We start from the raw sequence: 23,669 nt of genomic DNA on the forward strand, positions 1-23,669 counted from the left end.
GTAGGAGTGACCACAGTGGGAATTCTGTCGAAGGACAATATGTGCTATCCCTGTCAATGATGAAGGTTGGTACCAATCCTGTAGGGGATTACTACCCTCTCTTGACCCCCCTTCCATACTTCACCATTTTTCCTGGTGTGTGCCACTGATATTGGTTTGCTAACATAACTACGCAGGCTGTTTAAATTTGTTCATCAAGCCTGTACACATTGGCACTGTCAACAAGGATTATTTTTAATACAGTGCAAGACAACAATTCTTTTTATCTCTATAAATCAAGTAATGGCAAAAATCAAAGCCAGATAGGAATCTTTGAGCAGTATGCTCTGGCTTGCATTCTATCCAAGCAGCTCTGTTGCCCAGCTTTACTTTCCTTCCCTGATTTTCCACTTATCCTGATTTCTTTATCTGCTTAGTTTTTAATTTAGTATGTCGTTTTTATTTTTGAAGAAAATGCAGACTATTAATCAATAATAGCAAAAACTAGATCAAATGAAAGGGAAATTAAAAGTTAAAAAATACATTCATTGTTATTTGATTTGTAACAGCTCTGCTTCTACCATTTATATCAACTGTTTCTATTATTTGAACAAAATGCTATCAGTAGTTCCATGTTATGTTTCTTTAGCCACTAAATAGACTGATTGGAGCGATAGGCTTGGGACAATTCCTAATAAAAAGGACAATTCCTCAATAAATAGTTTGTGGAACAAATGTACCATGTATACATTCCTTTTGACTTACTGCTTATTTGGATTTCAAAACAATTTCTTCTTTCTGGAACAATCTGAAGTAATTCCTTAGATATTGAGCTTCAATAACCCATCCCTTTGTAGAAGACCATCTGAATTAGACAGTCCCCAGGCCTTGTCTTTTGAGGAACGTCTATAGACATGTCTCTCAGCTTCAGCTGGGTCACAGTTAAACCATTCAAACCAAACCTGAGGGAATGGCTAAAAATCGGCTTTGTAATGGGGTGAGATGTATTTCAACACAAACAACAATAACAAGCATAGAGGGATCCATACCTATCCATGTTTCTTTTTATTCAGGTCTGACCATATCTTATTTTTTCTTGTACACATTTTTCATTTTGCCTTACTTGTTTTTTTCTTCTTAATAGGTTGCTTGCACTCATTTGGATGTGGATTTAGTCTGCATAACTGTAACAGAAAAACTACCATTTTACTTCAAAAGACCTCCTATTAACGTGGTAAGTGTTACCCTTTCCATTGTATGTTTGAGTCTGTAGAAACTTACATTAGCATATTGGAAAGGAATAGAAGAAATCAACATTCTTAGAGGGAAAAATAAAAACTAGGTAAGAAAAAACAGTTTTAGAGAAGATGATTTTATTTTTGCAAGCTAAAATAAAAAGTATCAAGATGTTTTTGAAAAGTCTTAGAAATTAAAATTTATGAACAATGTTTTTTAAGAGGGTAACTACTAATAATGGGTGCTTATATCCTGAACATTGAATATTAAGGAGACAGAACAGTCAAGAAAGATAGGAAAAGTAAATAATAATAATAATGATAATACACAGAGAGTCCTTGAGATACTAGCAAACTCAAAAGGAGTAAGGAGCAAGGCATGGAATCACCTGGGCATTAATTATGCAAAATTATAATCTGCATTGAAGCATACTAGCTCACACAAGAGCCCAGGGTTACTTTTATAATAACAGTGTGGCCACATGTTCAAAATACTTGGAACTCAGAAGAAGTAAAAGACCTCCACAACGAAAATTACAGAACTGAAAAACAAAACTAAGGAAATTGAAGAAGACCTTAGAAGATGGAAAGATCTTGCATGTTCTTAGATAGGCAGAGTTCATATTGTCAAAATGGCCATACTATCAAAACTGTTACATAGATTTAATGCGATTCCAATTAAAAGCCCAATGTCATTCTTTGTAGAACTTGAAAAAGCAATCATGAAATTCATTTGGAAATATAAGAGACCCAGAATAGCGAAAGCAATCCTTAGCAAGAAAAGTTAAGCAGGAGACATCACAATACCAGACCTTAAACTATACTACAGAGCAATAGGAACAAAAACAGCATGGTATTGGCACCAAAATATTCTTCCCTGTTGCTACAGAATTTTCTTTTTCACCCATCTACAGAATTTTTTCTTGTTTTCCTTTACCTTTCATCTGATATCTGTCACACTGCTCTCTAAAGTCTCAGTCCCCTTCCATTTCCATTCTAAAGGTGACATTATTTCATACTAGTAACTATTTGATAGTTATGAGGTCAACAAATATGTTAACTATTTGCTTTGGGAGCAAGATCTTAGGAATAATATTTTAGAACAATGGCTTCTAAAACTCAATCTTGTTCTCAAAAACTACTATCCAAGCAAAAAGTTTGGCAAATTAATCCAAATTACATACCAAAATTTTTTCAGAATTGGGATATTAATTTTTTTCAAAGTGGTTAATTCCTTATTCTTTTGTCTCTTTAGAATCATTACTCCTGGATTGTTGTTTTTTTGTTTTGGTTTTGGTTTGGTTTTGACTTTTTTGTTTTTTATTTTGTTGGGATAGAACAAAATAAATTTGGGAAAGAACCTAGGAGTGTTTCACCCCTGAGCTACATTCCCAGCCCATTTTATTGATTTTGAAACAGGGTCTCACTAAATTACCCAGGCTCGTCTCAGCCTCCCAAATCACTTGGTTTATAAGCATGTGCAATCACATCCTGCTTACTTGCTAGATTTTTTTTTCCATTTTCTCCTAAGGAACTGATTTGATGCTGAGTATTAAGAAGAGATAAGGATGGGAAAAAATGGATATGTTTGACATAGAAAAATTTAACTTGACTTATTTACTACCCCTGAAAATATGCTGCTAAATACAGCTCTTTTTTGGTTAATGAAGACCTCTGAACAAGTTCAGTATTGGCTGAACCTGAATCATTGGTCTCCCCATGCCTGTACTAATACTTCTAAATAAATGAAGAAACACTTACACCTGAAACATCACATTTTGGAGTTTGAAGCTCTGTGTACTGTTGAGCTCACTTATAAAATATGGGATAATGAAAACTAGTAAGAGGTCATTTAACTTTTCAGTCACAGGGTTAAGGCTGTTTTCATTGGTTGTCTATAAAGTAAGACCTCTGATGTGTGCCCCAAGTAGTTATGATAAAAGCCACAAATTAATACAGTACCCAAGTTTAGGACAGTAAGTCTTGTTGGCCTCATGTATTTTTTTCTCTCCAGAAGTAGCAATCTGTCTTTAGAAGTTTGCCTTAGCTTTTTACCAGCTTCAGTCTGCCAACCCATTCCTACACAAATAGCATCTCCAGAGTTAGGCATTGCAGCCACTCTGCAAATTATTATTGAACTACAACTTTTTCACCTTTTTCTTCACCTTAATGAACTAGGAAGGCCATCTTCTAGGTGGCTCTGCCTGAATAAGTTCACACATGATACCATGTGTTGGTTGGGAGGAGACAGTGGCATGTGATGCTGAGGCCAAGTCCATGGAGAGGACAGCAATGCACAGCGCATAATTCCTCATGTTCCATGACAATGGTAAGATTGCCAGTGCTGATTTTGGTGAGGACTTGTAATTGAATTTCTTATGAACTCGCCTTCAATTTAAACCAGATTGCAAGCTTCTAGAGCATACCAGCTGTGCATAGGCCTTTTTTTAACTACTCCCAATATCTTGCCTAAAAGTCTTTCTTGAAATTTGCTCCTTGAATTGGAATATTTCTAACTTGATGTATCTGGGTTCAGCTTGGGAATCTGGCCTAAGTGGCTGTCAGTGTTGAGCAGGAAGTATATGCATTGAGGAATTGGGGCATAGAAGCAACACGACCATGAATGTGGCACTTGATGCAAAAGCACCAGGACATCCCAGCCCTTCCCCATTCCATCTGGAGGTGCAGGAAAGCTGCTATTGTGTGATGGGTATTTTTGGCATAATTCCCACATTTTTCAACTTAAGAATTCTTCAAGTAAAAAATTTGACGGGAGCGATGTGCAATATTTAACACAGTGTCTGCTTTAAAAAAAGTCTTGTGAACATATTACATATGTTGTTTAATAAAAACTAGATTATGGAGTGGAAAGAAAGGCTTGCATAAGATTATTTTTAGTTTTCATCTAGTATAGAAGTAGACTGTGGTATGAGTTGGTCAAGTAGCAGAAAAGTCCCTATTCTTTATTCACTTAAAAGAGAAAAGTAAACACACAGGTATCCAGTTGATTGTCCAGGGCAAATAATAGTTGTTGCATAGGTGTGTGTTTATCATTTGCAATATCTTGTCTAATGTTGGTACGGAACTATTGGAGATATACTCATTGTGAAACCATCATTTAGTGCATATGGGTAATAGTTCAGTGTTAATTCTTGGTCCTTCCATGTTCGCATGGCTTTGAGGATAAATTTGTCTTTGGCCATGAGAAGTTGATAGGTTAGCTTTATAAGGATCACTTTATTCAGCACATAAGAAAACAACACAGATCTAAATTGGTGTCCTTTTCTTTAGTGATAGTGAAAAGCGGGAGTATTAAGATAGGTAATTCATTAGACTTACCTTTAGGCCAAAAGCCATGTGAGAATTATCAGCTCAGAAAATTGAGATTAGGGACTAGGAGCTGGAGCACCCAGCGTTTATACCAAAATGCTCCATTTGTGCACTTGACTCAACAGCACTAGGTCTTTTTGTCATCTTCACCATGTGCTTAGGGCACCATAATATCAGTTGTGCAGATTTCTACAAAATCTTCTACAAACCTCTTCTGGAATTTTTAGTTAATTTATATGGCTATCTCAGCTCTACTATGTGATAGATATATTTCCAAAAAATTGGATTCGACTGCTTTTTGTGGATTATCAAGTGACTTCCTCAGCATTTTATAGCAAAAGCATTTTCACACCTGTTGTGGCCCAGTAGCTTTGAAGTGGGGTGGATGTTCATTATCTCCATATGCAGGTAATGAAATTGAGCCTCAGGTAGTTTGTGACTCATGGTTAAATGTTTCTCTCAAAGAGTTGGCTAGGGATTTTTATTGTTTTGATTCCAAATCTGTCATTCTGAAATGCTATGTAAAGTTATTTTACATCTGAACTCTTTGTTAAACACAGAATAATTTCATATTTTAAAACATGATCTTTAGGCCTCCTGGTACTTACCACAGGCTGTGTTCTTACACTGACAATATAGAAAGAGGAGGTGGAGTAAGCATACCGCATGTACACCCAGCCCAGGCCCTGTGCCTGGTCTGCAGTATGAATGGGGAAACATGGAATTGAAGAGAGAGAGAGAAAAAATAAAAAATGATCTTTATTCATTTGTGTTTTGAGAAGGATTTTTTTTTTAAGCACCACGTACCTTTACCTTTGCTCTGTCTTTTTGTTTTTTAATGTTATTGCCATTAACGGTGACTTCAAGTTATCTTTAATTACTTTAGAAATTTTTTTAAAAAAGAAAAAGAATAAACAATACAAAAAATGGATTAAAAATGTTAAAAGACATTTCATAGGAGAGGAAATACAAATTGTCCTTTAAACACAAGAAAAGTAGCCTAAGGTTTGTGGATGTAATTCAGTGATAGAATGCTTGCTTGGCATTTAGGGTCTCTGGGTTTGATTCCCAGTACCACCAAAACAAAAAGAAAGAGAAAAAGGAAGAAAAGATATTTAAATTCACTATAAGACAAATTCATATTAAAATTCATATTAAAATCTGCCTATACACTGTCGTAATGCTTTGGGAAAATAGGCATTCTCATACTTTGTTTGTAATAGTGTAAATCAGAACAGTTCCTGAGGGGAGTGGGTAATTTGGCAACTATTAAAATCACAAATAAACTACCCTCTAACCTAGTATATTAGTTTCCTAGATCTTCTATAACTGAGTACCACAAACTTAAGTGGTTTAAAGCAGCAGAAATTTAAGAGCTGAATATGGCTTAATGATAAGAGTACTTGCCTAGCAAGTACTTGCCTTCTCAAGCCCCTGGTTTGATCCCTGGTGCCACCAAAAAAAAAAAAAAAAAAAAAAAAAAAAGTCTAAAACAATAGCAATTTATTGTTTCACAGTTCTGGAGAATAGAAGTCTAAAATCAAGGTATCAGTAGGATAGTGTTCCCCTTCAAACCTGTAGGTAAGCCTTGCTTACCTCTTCCTATCTTTTGGTGATTTTGCTAACAATCTTTGACTATCCTTGGCTGTTTGCTGCATTAACCCCAGTCTCTGCCTTTGTATTTATTTACAGTATGTTCTCCCTGTGTGTCTTCACATGGTCATCACTATATATATATATATATATATATATAATGTTTATTTAATCATTAGCACATATTGATTGTACAAATTAATCTTTTTTATGTGATGTTTCCATACATGCACATAACATAGTTTGATTATAACCACCCTCCTTATTCTTCCCCTCTTATTATCCTTGCCCTTCCCCACATGTTCATCTTCTTGTAAGGATACCAATCCTGTAGGATTAGGAGCCTTCCTTCCTTCTTACAGTATGACCTCATCTTAATTATATTTGCAATGACCCTATTTTCAAATAAGATATATTTGTTATGGTTGGGGATACAATTTATAATATCCAGCAAACCCACATTAGTGTTTATTCTACAAGTAGTTGATACAACCCAAATCTATCAGTAGAGGGTTGGTTAAACATTATATATGCTATATCTTTACAATGTAATACTCTGCTGCTATAAAGAGAATAAAGAGGTTGTGGCCTGACATGGTAAAGCTTTCAGGACAAAGCTACCTTTAAGGTAAGAAAAAGAAAAATAATACATGTTCATAATTGCTTATGTTTGTGTGATGAAACTGGAAGAAGACAAGAAGTTAATAAAAGTGGTCACGGGAGGTGAAGATGGGGCAGATAAGAGCAGAGATGCACATAAGACTATTGTTTTCTTATTTTTATTTAATATGCGGCTCTTGTGAACAAATATGTATTGTCATCCATTTGAATTCAATTAAAAAACTATTTTTTTAGGAAATTGACAGAATATTGTCCTAGTAATCAACTCCCTGTTTTCTTCTCTTCTTTGTCTACAGCTTTGCTTAAGTTTTTATACTTGAATATTATGGCCATTTTCTCTTAATTCAAGTATTACACACCTGCCTTTGGTAGCATCTTTATGACTATTATTAGTAAAGAAATCTAAGCATCGCCTATTGCAGAACCTTTGGTCAGATATGGGAACAAAAGCCAATCAAGCAAGCACTGTCATTCTTTATGAAGAGGCTATTATGAACAATCATTTGATGAGTATACAGTGATTTACATTAAAATGGTCTTAGAAACAGTAGTGCAGGTAATGAGTCTAAATTTTATTCATCTAAAGATTTTAAATAAGGTGTTATGAGAGAAATGTGCACAACCTTCAATGGCACATTATCTTTTATTTTTCTTTCTCAAGAGTATTCTTGCCAGTTTTAAAGTGAACTTGATTAATGTACCAAGATTAATATCATAACTTTTTTTAAAGAATTAAGCTGATAATTTTATCTTTATTTTTGTCTCCTCTACCTCACAATGAGTTTTTAATTTGCTCTGATCCCCGCAAGGGTTTAGAAATTTAGGTTCAGTCAATTAGGAATATTTGGGGATCTGATCATCCAGCTCTAAATCTTTCACTTATCCTCTTTATTCTACTGCTTTGTGTTTTAGTCCCTAAACTAGAGGAATGAGGAAAGGAAGTAGATTCCTTAGACTAACTAGTAGTTTTGGTAAAAGAAATAGCAAAGGAGATGATAATATGACTAAAAGAGATGTTTTTAATTTATCTGTGAATTTTAGGTAGCCAAGTTCACCCTTGTTCCTGGTCATTGTCATGACCTCTTTTCCATAAACTACTATTTATTCACTCAAAATATAAATATATTGCTATTTGGATAAAAGGCAATTGGGTGTTACAAAGAGGTGTTGTGACACCAGCTCTGAGTTTATAAATTAGGCAGGGATAAGGAGGTATAGATTTAATTATGGTACCAAGAGTGTCATAACAAATGTCATTCCTAGAAATAATCAACACAAGCCAAAGATTTAGAGGTGGGGGAAATTTTTCAAAAATAAAGGGAGAGAGAAAAGTCGCAGTTTAGAAAATAGTATTTAAATTCCAACTAAAGTAATACCAGATATGTAGGAAAATATAAAATTTGAGAGCCATAGGCCCAGGGAAAAGGGAAGATTTGGGGTTGGAAAGAAGGTAATCTTTGTTCAGGAAGGAAATGTAGAAGGGACCCTCAGTGTGCACCAGAGGTAAATCAAGGTGGACTGCCAGTTCTGAAGACAAGTTTCTTCATTCCCTGTAAACACTCAAGGGTAGACTTCAGCAGCCTCACCTGGACGAGTTCCAACTCATCCTCTGGGTAATATAAGCTCATTTACCAGCCACAGACTTGGACTGTCCTGCCCAGACCATGCCTACCACCCTTCCTTATTCATTCCAAACAACACCACAGCCTGTGTGACTTTTGTAACTGAGAGTCTAAAAATCCTTTAGACATTTCCCCTTGCTGTTAGGATTAATCTTTGTCACCATATATTATTAAGGCCTATACAAGTTGGCCCTTCCCATCCTCTTTAGCCTCAACTCTCACCACAAGGTTTCTTTCCCCTCCTCCTTTCTTCTCCACCCTCAGGCCTTCCATTTTGTTTTTTGTTTGTGTTTGTTTTTGTTTGACAGGTCTAATGGTTGAACACAGGCAACTGCTTTACCACTGAGCTATATCCCCAATCCCCTACATGTCACTGTGCTCCAACCCTACTTTTCTTCTCTCAAAAATGTTCCTTCTGCTATGATTTACTTAATTTCTCCATACCCACTTTCAGACTCTTCCTTAATAATATGTATTACAGCTGAAGTTTTAGATCTTTGTATATTTGATGGTCTCCGCCTCTAAACTATAAGCTCCTAGAAGGGAGCTTTTATACATAGTGGGCTTAAAACATCTGTTGTGAATGGATGAGTCACTCACCTGGGAAGCTCAATAGCATTGAAATTCATTTCAATCCCATTTCCATCCCTTCCAGGCTTTCTTACCTATAAGTCCCTATGTATTAAAAATACACTAAATGAGAGAACTTTTTTTTTTCCTATGAAAAAAGCCATGCTTGTATGGAGAGCTGGGTAAAATCCTCAAGGTCCCAGCTTCTTCCATCTTTTTTTTTTTTTTCTTTTTTCTGGGATAAGCCAGCAATCTGAGAAATGAGCATCTCTGCCATAGTGTTCTATAAAGGTGTTATAAGCGTTAAATATATACATAGCATTCCTTTAGTACAGTGCTTGGCACATAGTCATCCCTCAGTGAACCGTGACTATTATTCTCTCATTCCACTTAGTTTATAATAAATGACTTACCAGAAAGGCTTTACCATTCTGTAGGTGTTCCTGAAATCTTCGTTTGTCTCTTTATTCCTTTCTTCATTCTTAAGCCAAAGTGCTTGTTTTTTGTTTGTTTTGTTTTGTTTTTTACTATGTTTGCACTTAATTTACCCTATATTTAGGGAAACACATCTTTTTTTTCCTTTCCATAGTTCATGGAGTGGCTCTTCTGCCATCCTACTGGGACTTTGCTTTCCTTAGCCTCTTCATAATTCCTGTTTATATATAAAGTCAGCTTCCCCACAGCTAAGGTAAACGCTGTGGATCAAATTCAATGCAGAGCTGTTTTCTTCTTGTTGGTGTTGCCATTTGGGTGCATATCTGCCTTTGTTTAAGGCTATACCTTGATGTGTAGCGATGGAGTGGAGACTTAAGTGAAAAATTAAATAAGACAGTGTGTGTTCATCCTAGACAGTTTCTTTTCTTTATTTCCTGTGAAGGCAATTGACCGAGGCCTGGGCTTTGAACTTGTCTATAGTCCTGCCATCAAAGACTCCACAATGAGAAGGTACACAATTTCCAATGCCCTCAATTTGATGCAGATCTGCAAAGGAAAGGTATGGTTCCATAAATTTTAGAATTTAGAACATTTAGAATGTTTTAGATGTGAATCTGACAGTTTATTATTAATACCCTGAAATTGTCAAACTGATTCCCTTTTCCTAAAGCAGGAAATTCTCAAGGCACAGGCATAAATTCTTCAAGTTCAATGAGCTCTGCAAGTTTTAAGGGAAAGAAAAATATCAACAGAACAATAGCAAAAGGGAGGGGAAAGATGTGTTGAAAGCCTTTATCTTTTGATAAGGAATTTGCAATTTACCACTATGAAAAGAGTAGTCTAGATAACAGTTGTTTTGTTATCAGTGAGTTGAATTAAGGGTATATGACCTTTTCAACTAGTTTTTTAAACTTAATTCATGTCTACTAAGATTTGTTTAGAAAGCCTGTTCTGTATCTTTTTATAGGCTGCCTTTAGTTTGACATGAGGTCTTTCATTTTTCACTTTAATTGTTTAACTTATCATTAGAAGAAGTTGGTTTTTGAGCCTTAAATGTTAAAATGTGGTTACTGGTTGTTTATAAGACATTTCGGTGATTTTTTTTTTTATTTTATCTAAGATTAATAGTACTTTCTGTTTTGTAGAATATAATTATATCCAGTGCTGCAGAAAGGGTAAGTCTAGCATGAAGTACTTTGTTTTTGCTCTTCCAGTTAGAAAACTTTGTTGGATTTCTATGGGAGAAATTAAAATAGTAATATAATGAGTTTCATGTTTTCTCTTTTAACTGTGCATTTGCTCATAATAATTGCTGAAAGGTAAAATTTATCCCCATTCATTCTGGGCTTCAAGTTTTGTTTATATAGTTTTCCTTTATACTGTTACAAATGCTTTTAAAGGTTTGTTTATATTTTCATAAACCTAAGAAACCCATCAAAACTATGAGGATCTAAATGTATGTAACTGATTTGTTTTTGGATACTTAGGCATCCTATTAATTCACTGCAAATAAAGCCATTGAAATGGTATTAAATAACTTCTCATATCAATTTTTCGTTCATTTTATTTTAGCCTTTGGAAATAAGAGGACCATATGATGTGGCAAACTTGTATCCTTTAGTTTGACATGAGATTTCCCGTTTTTAACTTTAATTATTTTACCTTATCGTGAAAATAAGTTGGTATTTTAGCTGTAAATATTAAAATGTGATTATTTGTTATTTGGGTTATTGGACTCTTCAGTTTTTTTTTTTTTACATTAGTCTAATATTAATATTAATTACTTTCTAATGAAATGTTCTTTTAAGAAATTTAGAATTTGAAGTGGTACTAGAGTGTAATACGATTTTTTTCTCAACCTCTTACTGTAAGCTTACCAATTAATGTCTTCAGAAATTTTCTCTTGTTATAGAGAGCTTCATCCTTCTATTTTGTTTTCATATTTGGATTAATCATCAGATAGAAAATGAGAAAAGAGTTAAATAAGTCTCTTCTCAGATGCATGTTCCAGTTGGGGTAAGAACTACTGTAGAATTCATTAGTCTCTCTCAATGTGACAAGATGAGCTGGCATTTAGTGTCATGTTTGTGTTAGTTTCGTGTCCTTAGCTGACTATGAGTTGAGATCCTTAATGGTGCTACCAGAGGGTTGCTGTTTGGACTATCTGAAAGTGATGCTAAGGCTGCAGTGTCCACCAATTGCCGAGCAGCACTTCTCCATGGAGGTGAGCAAGTTCTTTCAATAAAAACTGAATGGTCCTGTTAGAGGCAACTCATTTTTATCAGACAGTTGAGCCATTATCTACTTTTATTATCCTATCTCCAGAGTTCCTTTGAGGTCATCTTTTCTCACCTGTTTTACCCATATCCATCATTTCAGGCTGTCATTTCTGTAGTTTGCAGAATGAATATACTTCACATTACAGAAATAAATATTGAATGCTGTTTCAAGCTACATATGTGTGCTGTAGCCCACGTGATAACTTCTAATCTTTCCTCATCCCACCTCTCCAGAGGAATATGCTTTCCTTGATGAAAATTGCTATTTTAGAGAATTGGTATGTTAGAAATATATGGTAAGCTGTTTATTAGAAAAACAGAAACAGTGAATACATTTTCAAAAACCCACCTAACAAAACTTGGACTGTAACTTTTACATTTATAACAACTCAGAATGTTTCTTTTTATATTTTTGTTGTATATGTACAGATTTTATTTTTAAGTCACATTTTTTAAAGTATTTATATATATTTCTTTCTTAGCCTTAATTCCACTACTATAACCCACTAAATTTCTTGTTCAACGCATGATAAAAATTTAAATAGAAGTATAACAAAATTGTGGAAAATGAGAATAAGTTTTATTACATAATTTAAATTTTTGACCTGTGGTTTTGCTTCATTCTCTGTAATTTTTAATAGTAGTTGCTGGGGTTAAGAAGCAGTTTAAGTGGTAGCATCCAAATGAATCTTAAAGTTTAGAATGGGTTATTACATAGACTAAGTTATTTGTGATAGGAATAGCTAGGTTATTGAGGGCTTGTTTTATTTGTTTGTTTGTGTGTGTACTTTAATGATATGATTTCCACTTGAGAAAACTGCTTACTTTATTGGCTTACCATAAATTACATGATTTTCCTTTTAACATTTTTATTTGGAGATTTTTGTATTATATAATCTTTACCTGATCATGTGAGCTCTGGGAATGATCAAATTAATTGGGATCTTTATCAAGACATTCTTGAAATTAGGGAAGAGTTGGTTCACATTTTGGTAGTACTTCCTTTATTTCTGTATATTTTTAAATGAGTGCATAATGGGCTGGGAGTGGTAGTACAATAATAGAATGCTTGCCTCGCATGTGCAAGGCCCTGGATTCAACCTCTAGTACTGGGGGCAAAAAGAAGAAAAACGATTTTGGATAACTTGTGTTCAAAAATAGACTAAACAAGAAAGGGAACCGAAAGGAAAAGTAGAAAATGTGAAATTACATTTCTGCATCTGACTTAAAAGGCTTAACTACTTAACATATGATATTTAAAGTGAGGCTTTTCTAGAATCTAAACTAAAAGACTCTTTAGCTTCAGGTGGCATTACCAATGTGTTTAGGACAGGCATAGTTCATAACTGCTATTTCTGTAAAATTCTGATTATCATAAAATATAATAAATTATAATTAGATAATAAATTAAAGTTACCCTGGTTTTAGTTGACATCAGAATGAGATGGTAGTATGAGGTATCTTAAGATTATAATTCACAGTATTTAAATGAAGAGTAATCTGGATTCTGATTAATGAATAACTTAACACAATTTGTTTCTTTCAGCTCTTCTAACTATTTCAGTGGATTGTATGTTTGGGTGGTATGTACATAGCTGGATAGATAATTGATGGAAATTATAGGGGAATGCAATGATCTGTATATTTGACAGAGTCATTGAAATATTTCTCATGAAAATTTTCTCTCATTAATAGTGCTTATAAATCATATAAGAAAACATCATCACTGTAAGAAAACAAAAAGAGTAGTGGACCTTTATGAAAAAACAGACACAATATGAATACTGGTAAATGTCTATGGTTCACCTTTGAGCTAATGGTTACCCATGCTTTAATATCAGCCTTCACTAATGAGAGCCCTTGAGAATTTAGTTCTGTTGCTTACGGCCATTGAGAAAATCCAATTAATACTGAAAGACACACAAAAACTAGTTGGAAAAAATGCATTCCATTCATAAATTTTAGAGATAAAGGACTATCGTTTGACTCTCCATTTGTAGTGTGTCTTCCTGCATTAAGGAAAAAGTAGAATCTTATTTTATAGTCTGAAAAAATCTCTTCTGTTTTGCTCTTTTAGTAGCAATGTGTTTGTAGAGAAAGTGACTTGAGTAAAATAAAGTTGATGGCCTTTGATCTCAAAAAAAAAAAAAAAAGATTACTAATTCAGCGTGGGTTACATTAGAAGAGAGAAATGATTCGGAGGAAAAGGATTCAAAGTGTCATTATACTTTCATTGATGAAATCTCAGGTGGCATCTGTATCATTTTGAGTGCCACATTTAAAAAGGATGGCACTTCACTGGAGCACTTCCAGAAGATGGCTGATAAGTGCTTAAAGGGTCTAGAAACCTCATGATGAGGGAGTCATTGAAAGCAGTGCAGGAATGCTTACTTGGCAAACAATACTTTGAATATGTTGTGGTTTTCAACATTGAAAGGCTTGCCCCTGGCAATCAGAACTAGACAGATTCTAGGTTTCCAGAAAACACTGAGTAGAAATTCTGAGGAGGTTATGAGTAAAAAGTTTCAAGGGCACAGTCTTCAATGTATGAAGTGTCCTCAGCCATTGGACTGAAATGGACCTGGTAGGAACAAAGCTTTAACTCTCTTGAACAAAATAGCACACTCATCAATGATTGTTTTAGAGCTAGTTGTAGATTTTCCTTGGCAAGATGATTAAAGAAAATGCTTTGTGTAAAAGCAAATTAAAACAAAAGCTCCACACAAATAAAACTTCTTGTTGTTATAAAAATATATATATTTTTAAAAGACACTAAAAGAGCTACTTTAATTGATAGCTATAAACTGAACTTATTGTTCAGTTATTTATGTCAGCTTAATTAAGGAGAAAATATTCATGTAGTAAAAATAAAACATTTCTGAGATGGAACTAAAATAATTCTTAGTGAAATTAACAATGTTATAAAGTGCTTGTTTTCACAATTCATGTATTTTTATTTATTCAACTGTTTTTAGACTATTATCAATCATAATGATATAAATATAAATGCAACATTTTTCATTTGGTGAAATAGAAATCATTGACAGTTTTTGAGGTTTTCTCATTGTGTTGGCATTTTAATGTCCTTGAAATCAATTTTGTCTCTTTTATAAATTAAAATGTTTTTAAAACAACTGGTAGTTAGTCCTCACAAATGGAAAGGTAATGCTTAGCTCTTCTGAGCCGACTTTACTTTTATTACTTAAAATAAGAAATAATGCTTAACTGAATTCCTGTTCATCATTTATTTTTCCATTTTATCTCCTTTGTATCTAAAAGGTATCTTCTTCCTTCTTCATAATCCCTCTCCATTTCTTAAGGACAAAGTTTGAGTCTCTTCGTGACATTCTGACCTTTCCTAAGCTACCCTTCCAGCTTCATTTCCTCTACACATTCTTGCCCAGGTTATTCTTACCTCTGTCTCCTTGCTTTCTTTCCTCACCTTGTCACCACCTTTTTCTTTATTCCAAATAGTGTCACTTTTTTAGAGAAGATAGTTTATTGGTTTATCCACATGATTCTTAATGGTTTTCCCCATACCTATTGTATTTGCTCTTAATGTGTTTATTCCAGTGTATTGTAGGAAAAGCATAGTCTATTACAAATCTTTATGCCCTGTGTGTATGACATAGTGATAGTACCTGACCCATTAGTAGGTTTTAGCAGAAGTTGGCTAAATTTAAGTAGACCTCTGCTGCTAACTTGATCTGAGCATCTAAAATAATCCCTGTTGTTCTTTGCCCATTGTCACTAACACATAAAGGATCAATAACTGAATGTTTGACTGGGCACGGTGGTGCACACCTGTAATCCCAGTGGCTCAGGAGGCTGAGGCAAGAGGATCACAAGTTCAAAGTCATCCTCAGCAACTTAGCAAGCCCCTAAGCAACTCAGTGAGACCCTGTCTCTAAATAAAATATAAAAAAGGGCTGGGGATGTGGCTCCTTGGTAAAGCACCCCTGTGTTCAATCCCTGGTACCAAAAAATAAATAAGTAAATAGAGTGTGTTTGGTTTTGTTCATTTATTCAACAAGCATTTATTGGACACTTGTTATATAATGAGGGTATAGGCGGTACAATATAATTGATTGTTCAGAGATACATTAATCCTGAGTGTGTTAAAGAGAGATGTTACATGCTATTAAATGAGGTGAGCCCACCCCCCACTATAGGAGCAATACAGTTGACTTACTGCTATATTCACTCTTGTGATTTGTTCAGCTTCTACCAAATACTCGATTTGGGTTCTGGCTGCATAATATGCTACAGACAGACCATGACCATTAAAGATAAAATCTTGGGCTGGGGTTGTGGCTCAATGGTAGAGTGCTTGCCTAGAATGTATGAGGCACTGGGTTTGCTCCTCAGAACTACATTAAAAATAACAATAATAAGTAAATAAGCAAATAAAACAAAGTTATAAAAAGATAAAATCCTATTCTGAGGTTTTTACCCATGAGGTAATCCTTAGGAATAAATTAGATGTTAGTAATATATGATTTGTATATATTTAGGAAAAAGATAATGACCATAAATGGCATCAGCAGCCATAGCAGTTCACTATGGTTTTATCATTTGCTAATGCCATCAGCCAAAGTCAAAGTCATACTTGTTAAACCACTTCTCTTTAAATTGTGTCTTTCCTTCACACACTAATTTCTGTTTTATAGAAACTAGAAAAACTGCTTTTGGAATTATTTCTACAGTGAAGAAACCTCGGCCATCAGAAGAGGGTGATGATTCTCTTCCAGCTTGCAAAAAAGCTAAGTGTGAAAGCTGAAAAGAATGGACCAGTCTCTGTCAGCACTACTTTCTTCCGTTTTGTAGGTTATCATCCACAATAAAAAGAAAATTTTGCATGATTTGCTGTTTTGATTTGAAGCTAGAAACCAATGGTCTTAATAATTATTTTACACTGAAGCCATTAAAACAACTAACAAAACCTAGTGACGCATTTAAAAAAAAAAAAACAGGCCAACAGTTTAATGGATTTAGTATATTTTAAAAGAAAAACAGGCTAGTTTGTTTATCCTTTGTGTAAGTGAAAAATAATAGAGACAAAGGCCTATAATCCCAGCAGTTTGAGAGGCTGAGGAGGAGGATTGTAAGTTGAAAGCCAGCCTCAGCAACTTGCTGAGACCTTAAGCAACTTAGTATGAACCCACCTTCAAAATAAAAAATAAAAGGTCTGGGAATGTGACTCAGTAGTTAAGTTCAGTAAGTTCAGTTCCTCTTACCAAAACAAATGTTTCAATATTTTGAGAGAGTCTAATATTAATGTTTCTTATTCATTTAAAAACTAATGCTTTTCTACTTGATATACATAGCTTATTATTTTTAATCTTATAACTCAAAAAGTGGTTATTTTGAAGACCATTACAACTTATATTAAGGGGGTGACTTTTAGTTGATCTATCTATGTATTCATTGTCAGAGTTCTTTCTAAAAGGAATTGAAGGAGAGGGAGTGTGTACATAAAATTACACTTGACCTCTTCCATTTCTTTTTTCTTACCTTTGTGATGTATGTGAAAAAGATCCCTTCGCTTTAATTGGAAACCCCTGAAAAAGTAATAAGTGATTTTCCTCATGGCTGTATTTAAGATATCAAAGCATTTGACTCAAAACACTTCAGAAACAATTTTTTAAAAATAATAGAATCATGATGTTAAGTAGAAGTAGCCTTTCTTTTAAATATATGCACTTATGCTATATTGATATAAGGACCCTAAAACCTAATGGAGTAAGTACAGCAAGAGGTCTAACTGAATTTAAAAAAAAAAAATCAATGAGAAAAAAACACCAGTTTAAGAATCAAAGTTAATATTTAAAAGAGAAAGCCTTATACTAATCTCACAAATGTAAATGCCCAAGTAAAATTTTAGTAGAAAGAAACCATCGAAACAACATGACCCTGTCAGAGTTATTCCAGGAATTCAAGGACAGTTCAGTTCTGAATGTTAGGATATTTCAGTTCTTTCTAATGCAATATACTACATCACATTAATAAATCAAATGAGAAAACTATATTAGCCAAATGAAAAGACTTAAAATCTTTAATACCAAAAAGGCATTTGATAAAATGTAAAATCCACTCAATTTATAAATAGCAATGACAATCCTCGGTAAAATACAAGTTGAAGAATATTGCACAAGTACACATGTGTTTATACATACACACTTGCATTTATATTAAGCATGGTGGTTCTAAAATTAAAGTGTCAACTGATACCCACTTGGCCAATTTGATGTACTAGGATACCTATTGCCTCTGTAACTGATGGCTGCTGCTGCATCCATACACCCCCTCTGCCCCTTCTTTGCCCGTTTGCTTCTACCTTTACCCCACATGAATTCACCAAAAGTCAGCTGTCTATTTATGCCAATTGTGTTTAATATTGTAAATTATGCAAGTTAATTCAAAAACTATGATAGTTGATCAACTGTGAAAGTCATAGAAAGAATCCCCATCTAAACTGATTCTTTGGAAAGACTTGGGAAAGATGAATCATGAAAAAGAACTGTCAGTTCTCTGCTTCTCCCCATTCAACAAGACAACTGCATCTTGTATAGTGCCAGCCACCACCTTGATATAATGGTGAAGGTCATAGTAACTGGATATGACCATATTGAGTGCTGGTTACTTGAGCTAATTTTAACTCTAACAAAGTGAATGTTATTTATTGAGGGCCACAACCAAGTCAAGATGGCGCCTGGCAGTTTGCCAGGAGGAGTGGTTTGTGAAGTAATGCCAGCGAGCCATTAAGATGATAAGGATTCCTTAATGACTGACTGCTGTATCTAGATGATGTTAATTAAGTTAAGCTGTGTGTAATTAGTTAGGTATATATACCTCTGCTGTCCCGTAATAAAGCGGCACCTGCTGTTTCAACCTTCACAAGTTGCTTGTCACACCCCCCCTCCCCCGGTTATTTTGCTCAGCCAGTCTGCAGCAGTTATTGCCATCAGTGACCCCCTCATTGACCTCAACTACATGGTTTACATGTTCTATGATTCCATTCACTCTCAAGGCTAAGAATAAGAAGTATGTTATCAATGGGAAACCCATATCCACCTTCCAGAAGAGATAACATGCTAACATTAAATAGGTTGATGCTGGTGGTAAATATGTAGTGGAATTTTCACAGTCTTTACCTTGTAGAAGGCCGAAGTTCAATTGAAGAGTGAGCCAAAAGGGTCAGCATCTCTGTGCCCCTTCTGATGTCCCTGTGATGAGCATAAACTTCAAGATGTATGACAGCTTCCTCAATATTTTCAGCAATGCCTCATGCACTACCATCTGCTCAGCATCCCTGGTCAAGGTCATCTATAACAATGTTAGCATCACAGATTCATGACCACAGTTCATGCCATCACTGCCACTCAGATCATGGATGGCCCCTCTGGGAAGCTGGCATGATAGGCATGGTCCTGCCAAGATTGTAGACAAGGTCATCCCTGAGCTGAATGGGAAGCTCATTAGCATACCCTTCCATGTGCCAGCTCCCAGCATATTGGTTGTAGATCTGACCTGATGTCTGGAGAAACCTGCCAAATAAGACATCTAGAAGGAAGTAAAGCAAATATCAGAGGGCCCCCTAAAGGCCATTTTAGGCTACACTGAGGATCACATTGTCCACTGCAACTAACACTGACACCTGCTCTTCCACTGTGAATGTTGGGCCTGGCACTGCCCTCAATGACCACTTTTTCAAGCTCATTTCCCGGTATGACAATGAATTTGGCTACAGGAACAGAATGATGGACCTTGTGGTCCAAGTGACCTCCAAAGAATAAGAGCTCCTTGGACCAGTAGCCTTAGCAAGAACATATGTGGAAGAAAAATCCATCAGTTGCTCCAAAGTCCCTGTCCCCACACTTGTCCCTTGATAAAATCCCCCTTCTTGACAGTATCCATCCCATACCTCCTGAAGAAAGGTAGGGGCTAAGGGAACCTTACCTTGTCAAGTACCACCAATAAAGTCTGGTGTACCCAAACACCCCACCAAAAGTACAAAACCAACAACAGCTATCATATTAGATATCTGCAGGACAACTTAAGATCTGAAGGTTATCCAGGAAGAATTCTGCATTCAAATTACTTCACTAAAGTCTTAAGCTCTCTAAAGGGACTAAAACTGAAGGATAACTTTGGTTCTTTTATCAGTGCATCTGTAGACTTTGACCTTTCTTTTAAAAAATTGACATGTGAGTGTACATTTAGGTATTTTAAGTTCAGAATATTTAAAGAGACATATGTCCAATTTTTTTGAAGTCCCACTTTAATCTACTTTATGAATTAACTATACTAGCTCCATTTTCACCAAATATCCTACTGAGGGTTTTCCTGTTAAAGAGGCAAAATTATTTGCACATGTGACTATCTTGGAAAACTCAAGAGAAGCAAATTGAAAACAATTAGAAAAATAAGTGCTTCTTGGTGTATGGGCATGCATAGTATGTTTTTGCAGTGATCCCTACTTTCTATTTATAAATACATGTTTGTCCCATTATTCAGAATAGGAGGGCATGATGGATGGTCACCAGAGAGTAGCAGCAAGAGGGTTTCCTTCTAATAATCACTATTGTTAGAACATGATCACTATTCTAATAATCACTATTGTTAGAACATTGTAATTGCTACAAGAAAACAATACCTTTACTACAAGTTCAGCAGGAAGGCCAGTTATAAACTAAATTCATCAAAGCCAACAGTTTTAATTAATAACCTGTTATATAATTATAAAAGATGACCATATTCTTAAAGACATAAATTACCAAGGAATGAATGTGTTAGACTTTCCTGAAGAAAACTCTTAGTAAAAACAATAAATGAATATAGATGTTTTAGTCAGCTTTTTTGCTGTTGTGACCAAAAGGACCTGAGAACAATTATAGAGGAGGAAAAGTTTATTTGAGGGTTCACAGTTTCAGAGGTCTCAGTTCATAGACAGCAGGCTCCACTCCTGGGGGCTCAAGGTGAGACTGAACATCATGGTGGAAGAGTGTTGTAGAGGGAAGCAGCTCATGTGATGATTAAGAAACAAGAGAGAAAAAACTCCACTCTCCAGATACAAAATATATACCCCAGAGCCACATCCCCAATGAACATTTCCTCCATCCACACCCCACCTGCCTCCAGTTACCGTTCATTTTACCCATCAAGGATTAATTCACCAATTAGGTTAAGGTTATAATAATCATTTCTCTTCTTGCATTGTCTCACACATGAGCTTTTTGGGGCCACCTCACATCCAAACCACAACAATAGCTAGATAATAAAAGAAATTAGAGAAGGCTGCAATACCATGAAGAAAGGGTATTCTGTTTTTTTTTAGTGAGACAAATTATAAATCATATTCTCTCCAATTTGAATTTAACAAAATCCAAATCAAAATGCCTATAGATGTTTTTATTTGTTTATATGTTTCAATTTGGGACTTGGCATTCTAAAAGAATACAAAGATGAAATTTTTGGAGAAAAACCTATTGAGATTTATACTGATGAATAGTGTAGCATACAATAAAACTCTAGTAATTGATATGTAAATTATGAGAGATCAGTGAAAGAGTAGGGAGTCCAGGCTCACACTCCAGTTATAAAAAGAAATGATGAATTGTTCAATATGTGATATTGAAACAATTGGTTATCTGTTCAGCAGAGCCAACACAGTGAAGTTAAATGCATAGTCAAACTACATGCATTAAAATCTAAATTTGCTGCTATTACTAGCTGTGATGTTGAGAAATTATGTAATCTTTCTGTGCCTCCCTTTATCTGTTCTCCCTACCTGTGATATCACTGCAAGGGTTAAGTAGCCTACTTTTTGTAGAAAGCTTGCTTAGACCGGGGCCTGGTATTTAGAATGTACCTACTACATATCAGTTATAAATGCATTATTTAGGAAAAAAATTGAGTTACATCTTTATCTTACAACCAGTACACATCCATAGCAAATTGAGTAAAGATTCAACAAAATTTGTAAGATACCAGAGAAAAATCTAGATAATAGGCATTTTGATTTGGATTTTGTTAAATTCAAATTGGACAGAATATGATTTATAATTTGTCTCACTAAAATAATAATAATAATAATAATAATAATAATAATAATAATAATAATAATAATAATCAGGTTGGGGCCAGGTGTGGTGGCTCACGCCTGTAATTCCAATGGCCCTGGAGGCTGAGGCAGGAGGATCACAAGTTCAAAACCAGCCCTTAATCAATTTAGCAAGACCCTGTGTCAAAAAAATTTTAAAAAGGGCTGGGGATGTGGCTCAGTAGTTAAATACCCCTGAGTTCAATCCCCAGTACCAAAAATAATAATAATAATTTTGGATTGGAATAAAATGAAGTGTGATCATCAAAGCCAGAAAACAAAAAGGTTGATGGATTTGTCTCTATAAAAATATTCCATTAGAAAAACATAACTAGTAAAGTACATTTTGAGAGATTTATCATCCTTGGCTTTTAAGAAATTATTTTTAAAAACACCTATCTTGACAAATTCTGTTAGAGTCTATCCAGATCCCTTTCCCAGGGTGTTGGCTTACCCTTTGTCAGACTGTTGTCCTAGCCTGACAGAAGTCACGTTGCCCAGGGATACCTGGGAAGGATTGCCCACCTCTGAGTTTGGCCCATGGCCAATGACCAATGCAGGGCACTACAGCCCAGACTCTGACCTCTGGGGTGCCATTTATGCTCCTAAGTATCCCAAGGGAGTAGGCTGAGGGTGGCTTTCTTCTGAAACCACATCTTTGTCTCTTCTGTCCTTCCCCATTTCCCTCATTACCTTGCAGAGCGCTCAATAAATAAATCACTTGCACAAGAATTCTTATCAAGGGGACGCAACTTCATAGGAAACTAGGCAAATAAAGTTGATTTTTAAAGTGTCCAATAAACATGAAGATGCTGAACTTAACTAGACATGAGGGGAAATGAACCTATCAAAAATATCTTGGTTTTACATGTCAAGTTGAAAAGGTATTAAAAACAAGATTTATAAAACAAATATTTTCAAAATTGGTGCAGACAATAACATTGTAGAAGGGGGTATACCAACCTTATAGATACTTCTGTATATTTGTTCTTTAGAAATAACTGGTTAGGGTGTATAAATAAACATTTAAAGGGTGTCTAAAGGGTCTATAAATAAACATTCATTGAAGCAATGACTAAAATAGTGGGAAAATGAAACAATATAAATGCCCAATAACAGAATTAAATGATCCATTATACGTTGAAACAAAAGAATACCATCCATAAAGATGCCTAGAATAAACTGTCCACTTGAAAAAATTAGAAAACTGCTTTCTACCTATAAATAATGTGGTCAAATAATCAAAGGATGTCATGAAATTAAGATTATTGGTGATGTTGACTATTTTCAAAATTCATTTCTATATTAGTTTAATACTTAATAAGTATTATTGCGTGTTCAAGATAAGAAAGGAGATTTTTCCATTGGAAAAGGAGAGGAGAGAGAAAAACAATATGATCAACATCATGCTATTTCTGCTGTTATATATAAATTTTTTAAAAATCATGACATGGAGGGGAAAAGTACAACTGGATCACACCTGAGGGAACCAACAAAATCTAAGAGTTCAAGGATGGCTTCCTGGAGAAAATACAACTAAACCAAAGGAGATGGATGAGAAGAAGTTTTGCAATATTTTGGGGTGGGTTGGGGTGGGGAGGGAGCTGTCCATAAAAACAGTAAATCAAGTGCCTGGATTCTTCAAGGAACTTAAAATTCGGTAGAGCTGATATTTCCAGTTTAACTAGGGAAATAATGAGAGATAAAAAATAGAGTTAGCAGCAGCCATATTTTAAGGATTTTATTATACATGTTAAGGAGTTTTCATTTCATCCTGGGGAAAATGTGAAGCCATGCAAGGGCTAGAAAGGAGAATGACTTGATTAGATTTGCATTTTAGAAAAATTCTTTGGTTACAATTTGAAAAAAACAGAAAGTAAGTAAGCCTGAAGGTAAATACATA

The 23,669-nt window shown here is 34.9% G+C and overlaps 1 protein-coding gene, 1 non-coding gene and 1 pseudogene across 2 annotated transcripts in view; all 3 read left to right on the top strand.

The window, feature by feature from the left end:
- Positions 1-16,526, top strand: part of Rpp30 (ribonuclease P/MRP subunit p30) — a 34,773-nt gene extending 18,247 nt beyond the window's left edge. Inside the window, exons 6-11 of the mRNA XM_046450403.2 lie at positions 1,124-1,213; positions 9,828-9,944; positions 10,531-10,560; positions 10,958-10,995; positions 11,530-11,609; positions 16,335-16,526. Of these exons, the coding sequence (XP_046306359.1) occupies positions 1,124-1,213; positions 9,828-9,944; positions 10,531-10,560; positions 10,958-10,995; positions 11,530-11,609; positions 16,335-16,444 (465 nt within the window). The 3' untranslated portion in view covers positions 16,445-16,526. The remainder of the gene's footprint in view (positions 1-1,123; positions 1,214-9,827; positions 9,945-10,530; positions 10,561-10,957; positions 10,996-11,529; positions 11,610-16,334) is intronic.
- Positions 5,136-5,266, top strand: LOC124096614 (small nucleolar RNA SNORA51). The gene has a single exon (XR_006852918.1). It is a non-coding gene; the product is annotated as a small nucleolar RNA SNORA51 (small nucleolar RNA).
- An 875-nt stretch (positions 16,527-17,401) lies between the features above and the next one.
- On the top strand, positions 17,402-19,724 carry LOC124096337 (glyceraldehyde-3-phosphate dehydrogenase-like; annotated as a pseudogene).
- The last annotated feature ends 3,945 nt before the right edge of the window (positions 19,725-23,669 follow it).

Source organism: Marmota monax, unplaced genomic scaffold (genome assembly GCF_021218885.2).
Source record: "Marmota monax isolate L192 unplaced genomic scaffold, Marmota_monax_Labrador192_F-V1.1 WCK01_AAM20220418_F8-fsc00004, whole genome shotgun sequence".
Classification (NCBI taxonomy): Eukaryota; Metazoa; Chordata; class Mammalia; order Rodentia; family Sciuridae; genus Marmota; species Marmota monax.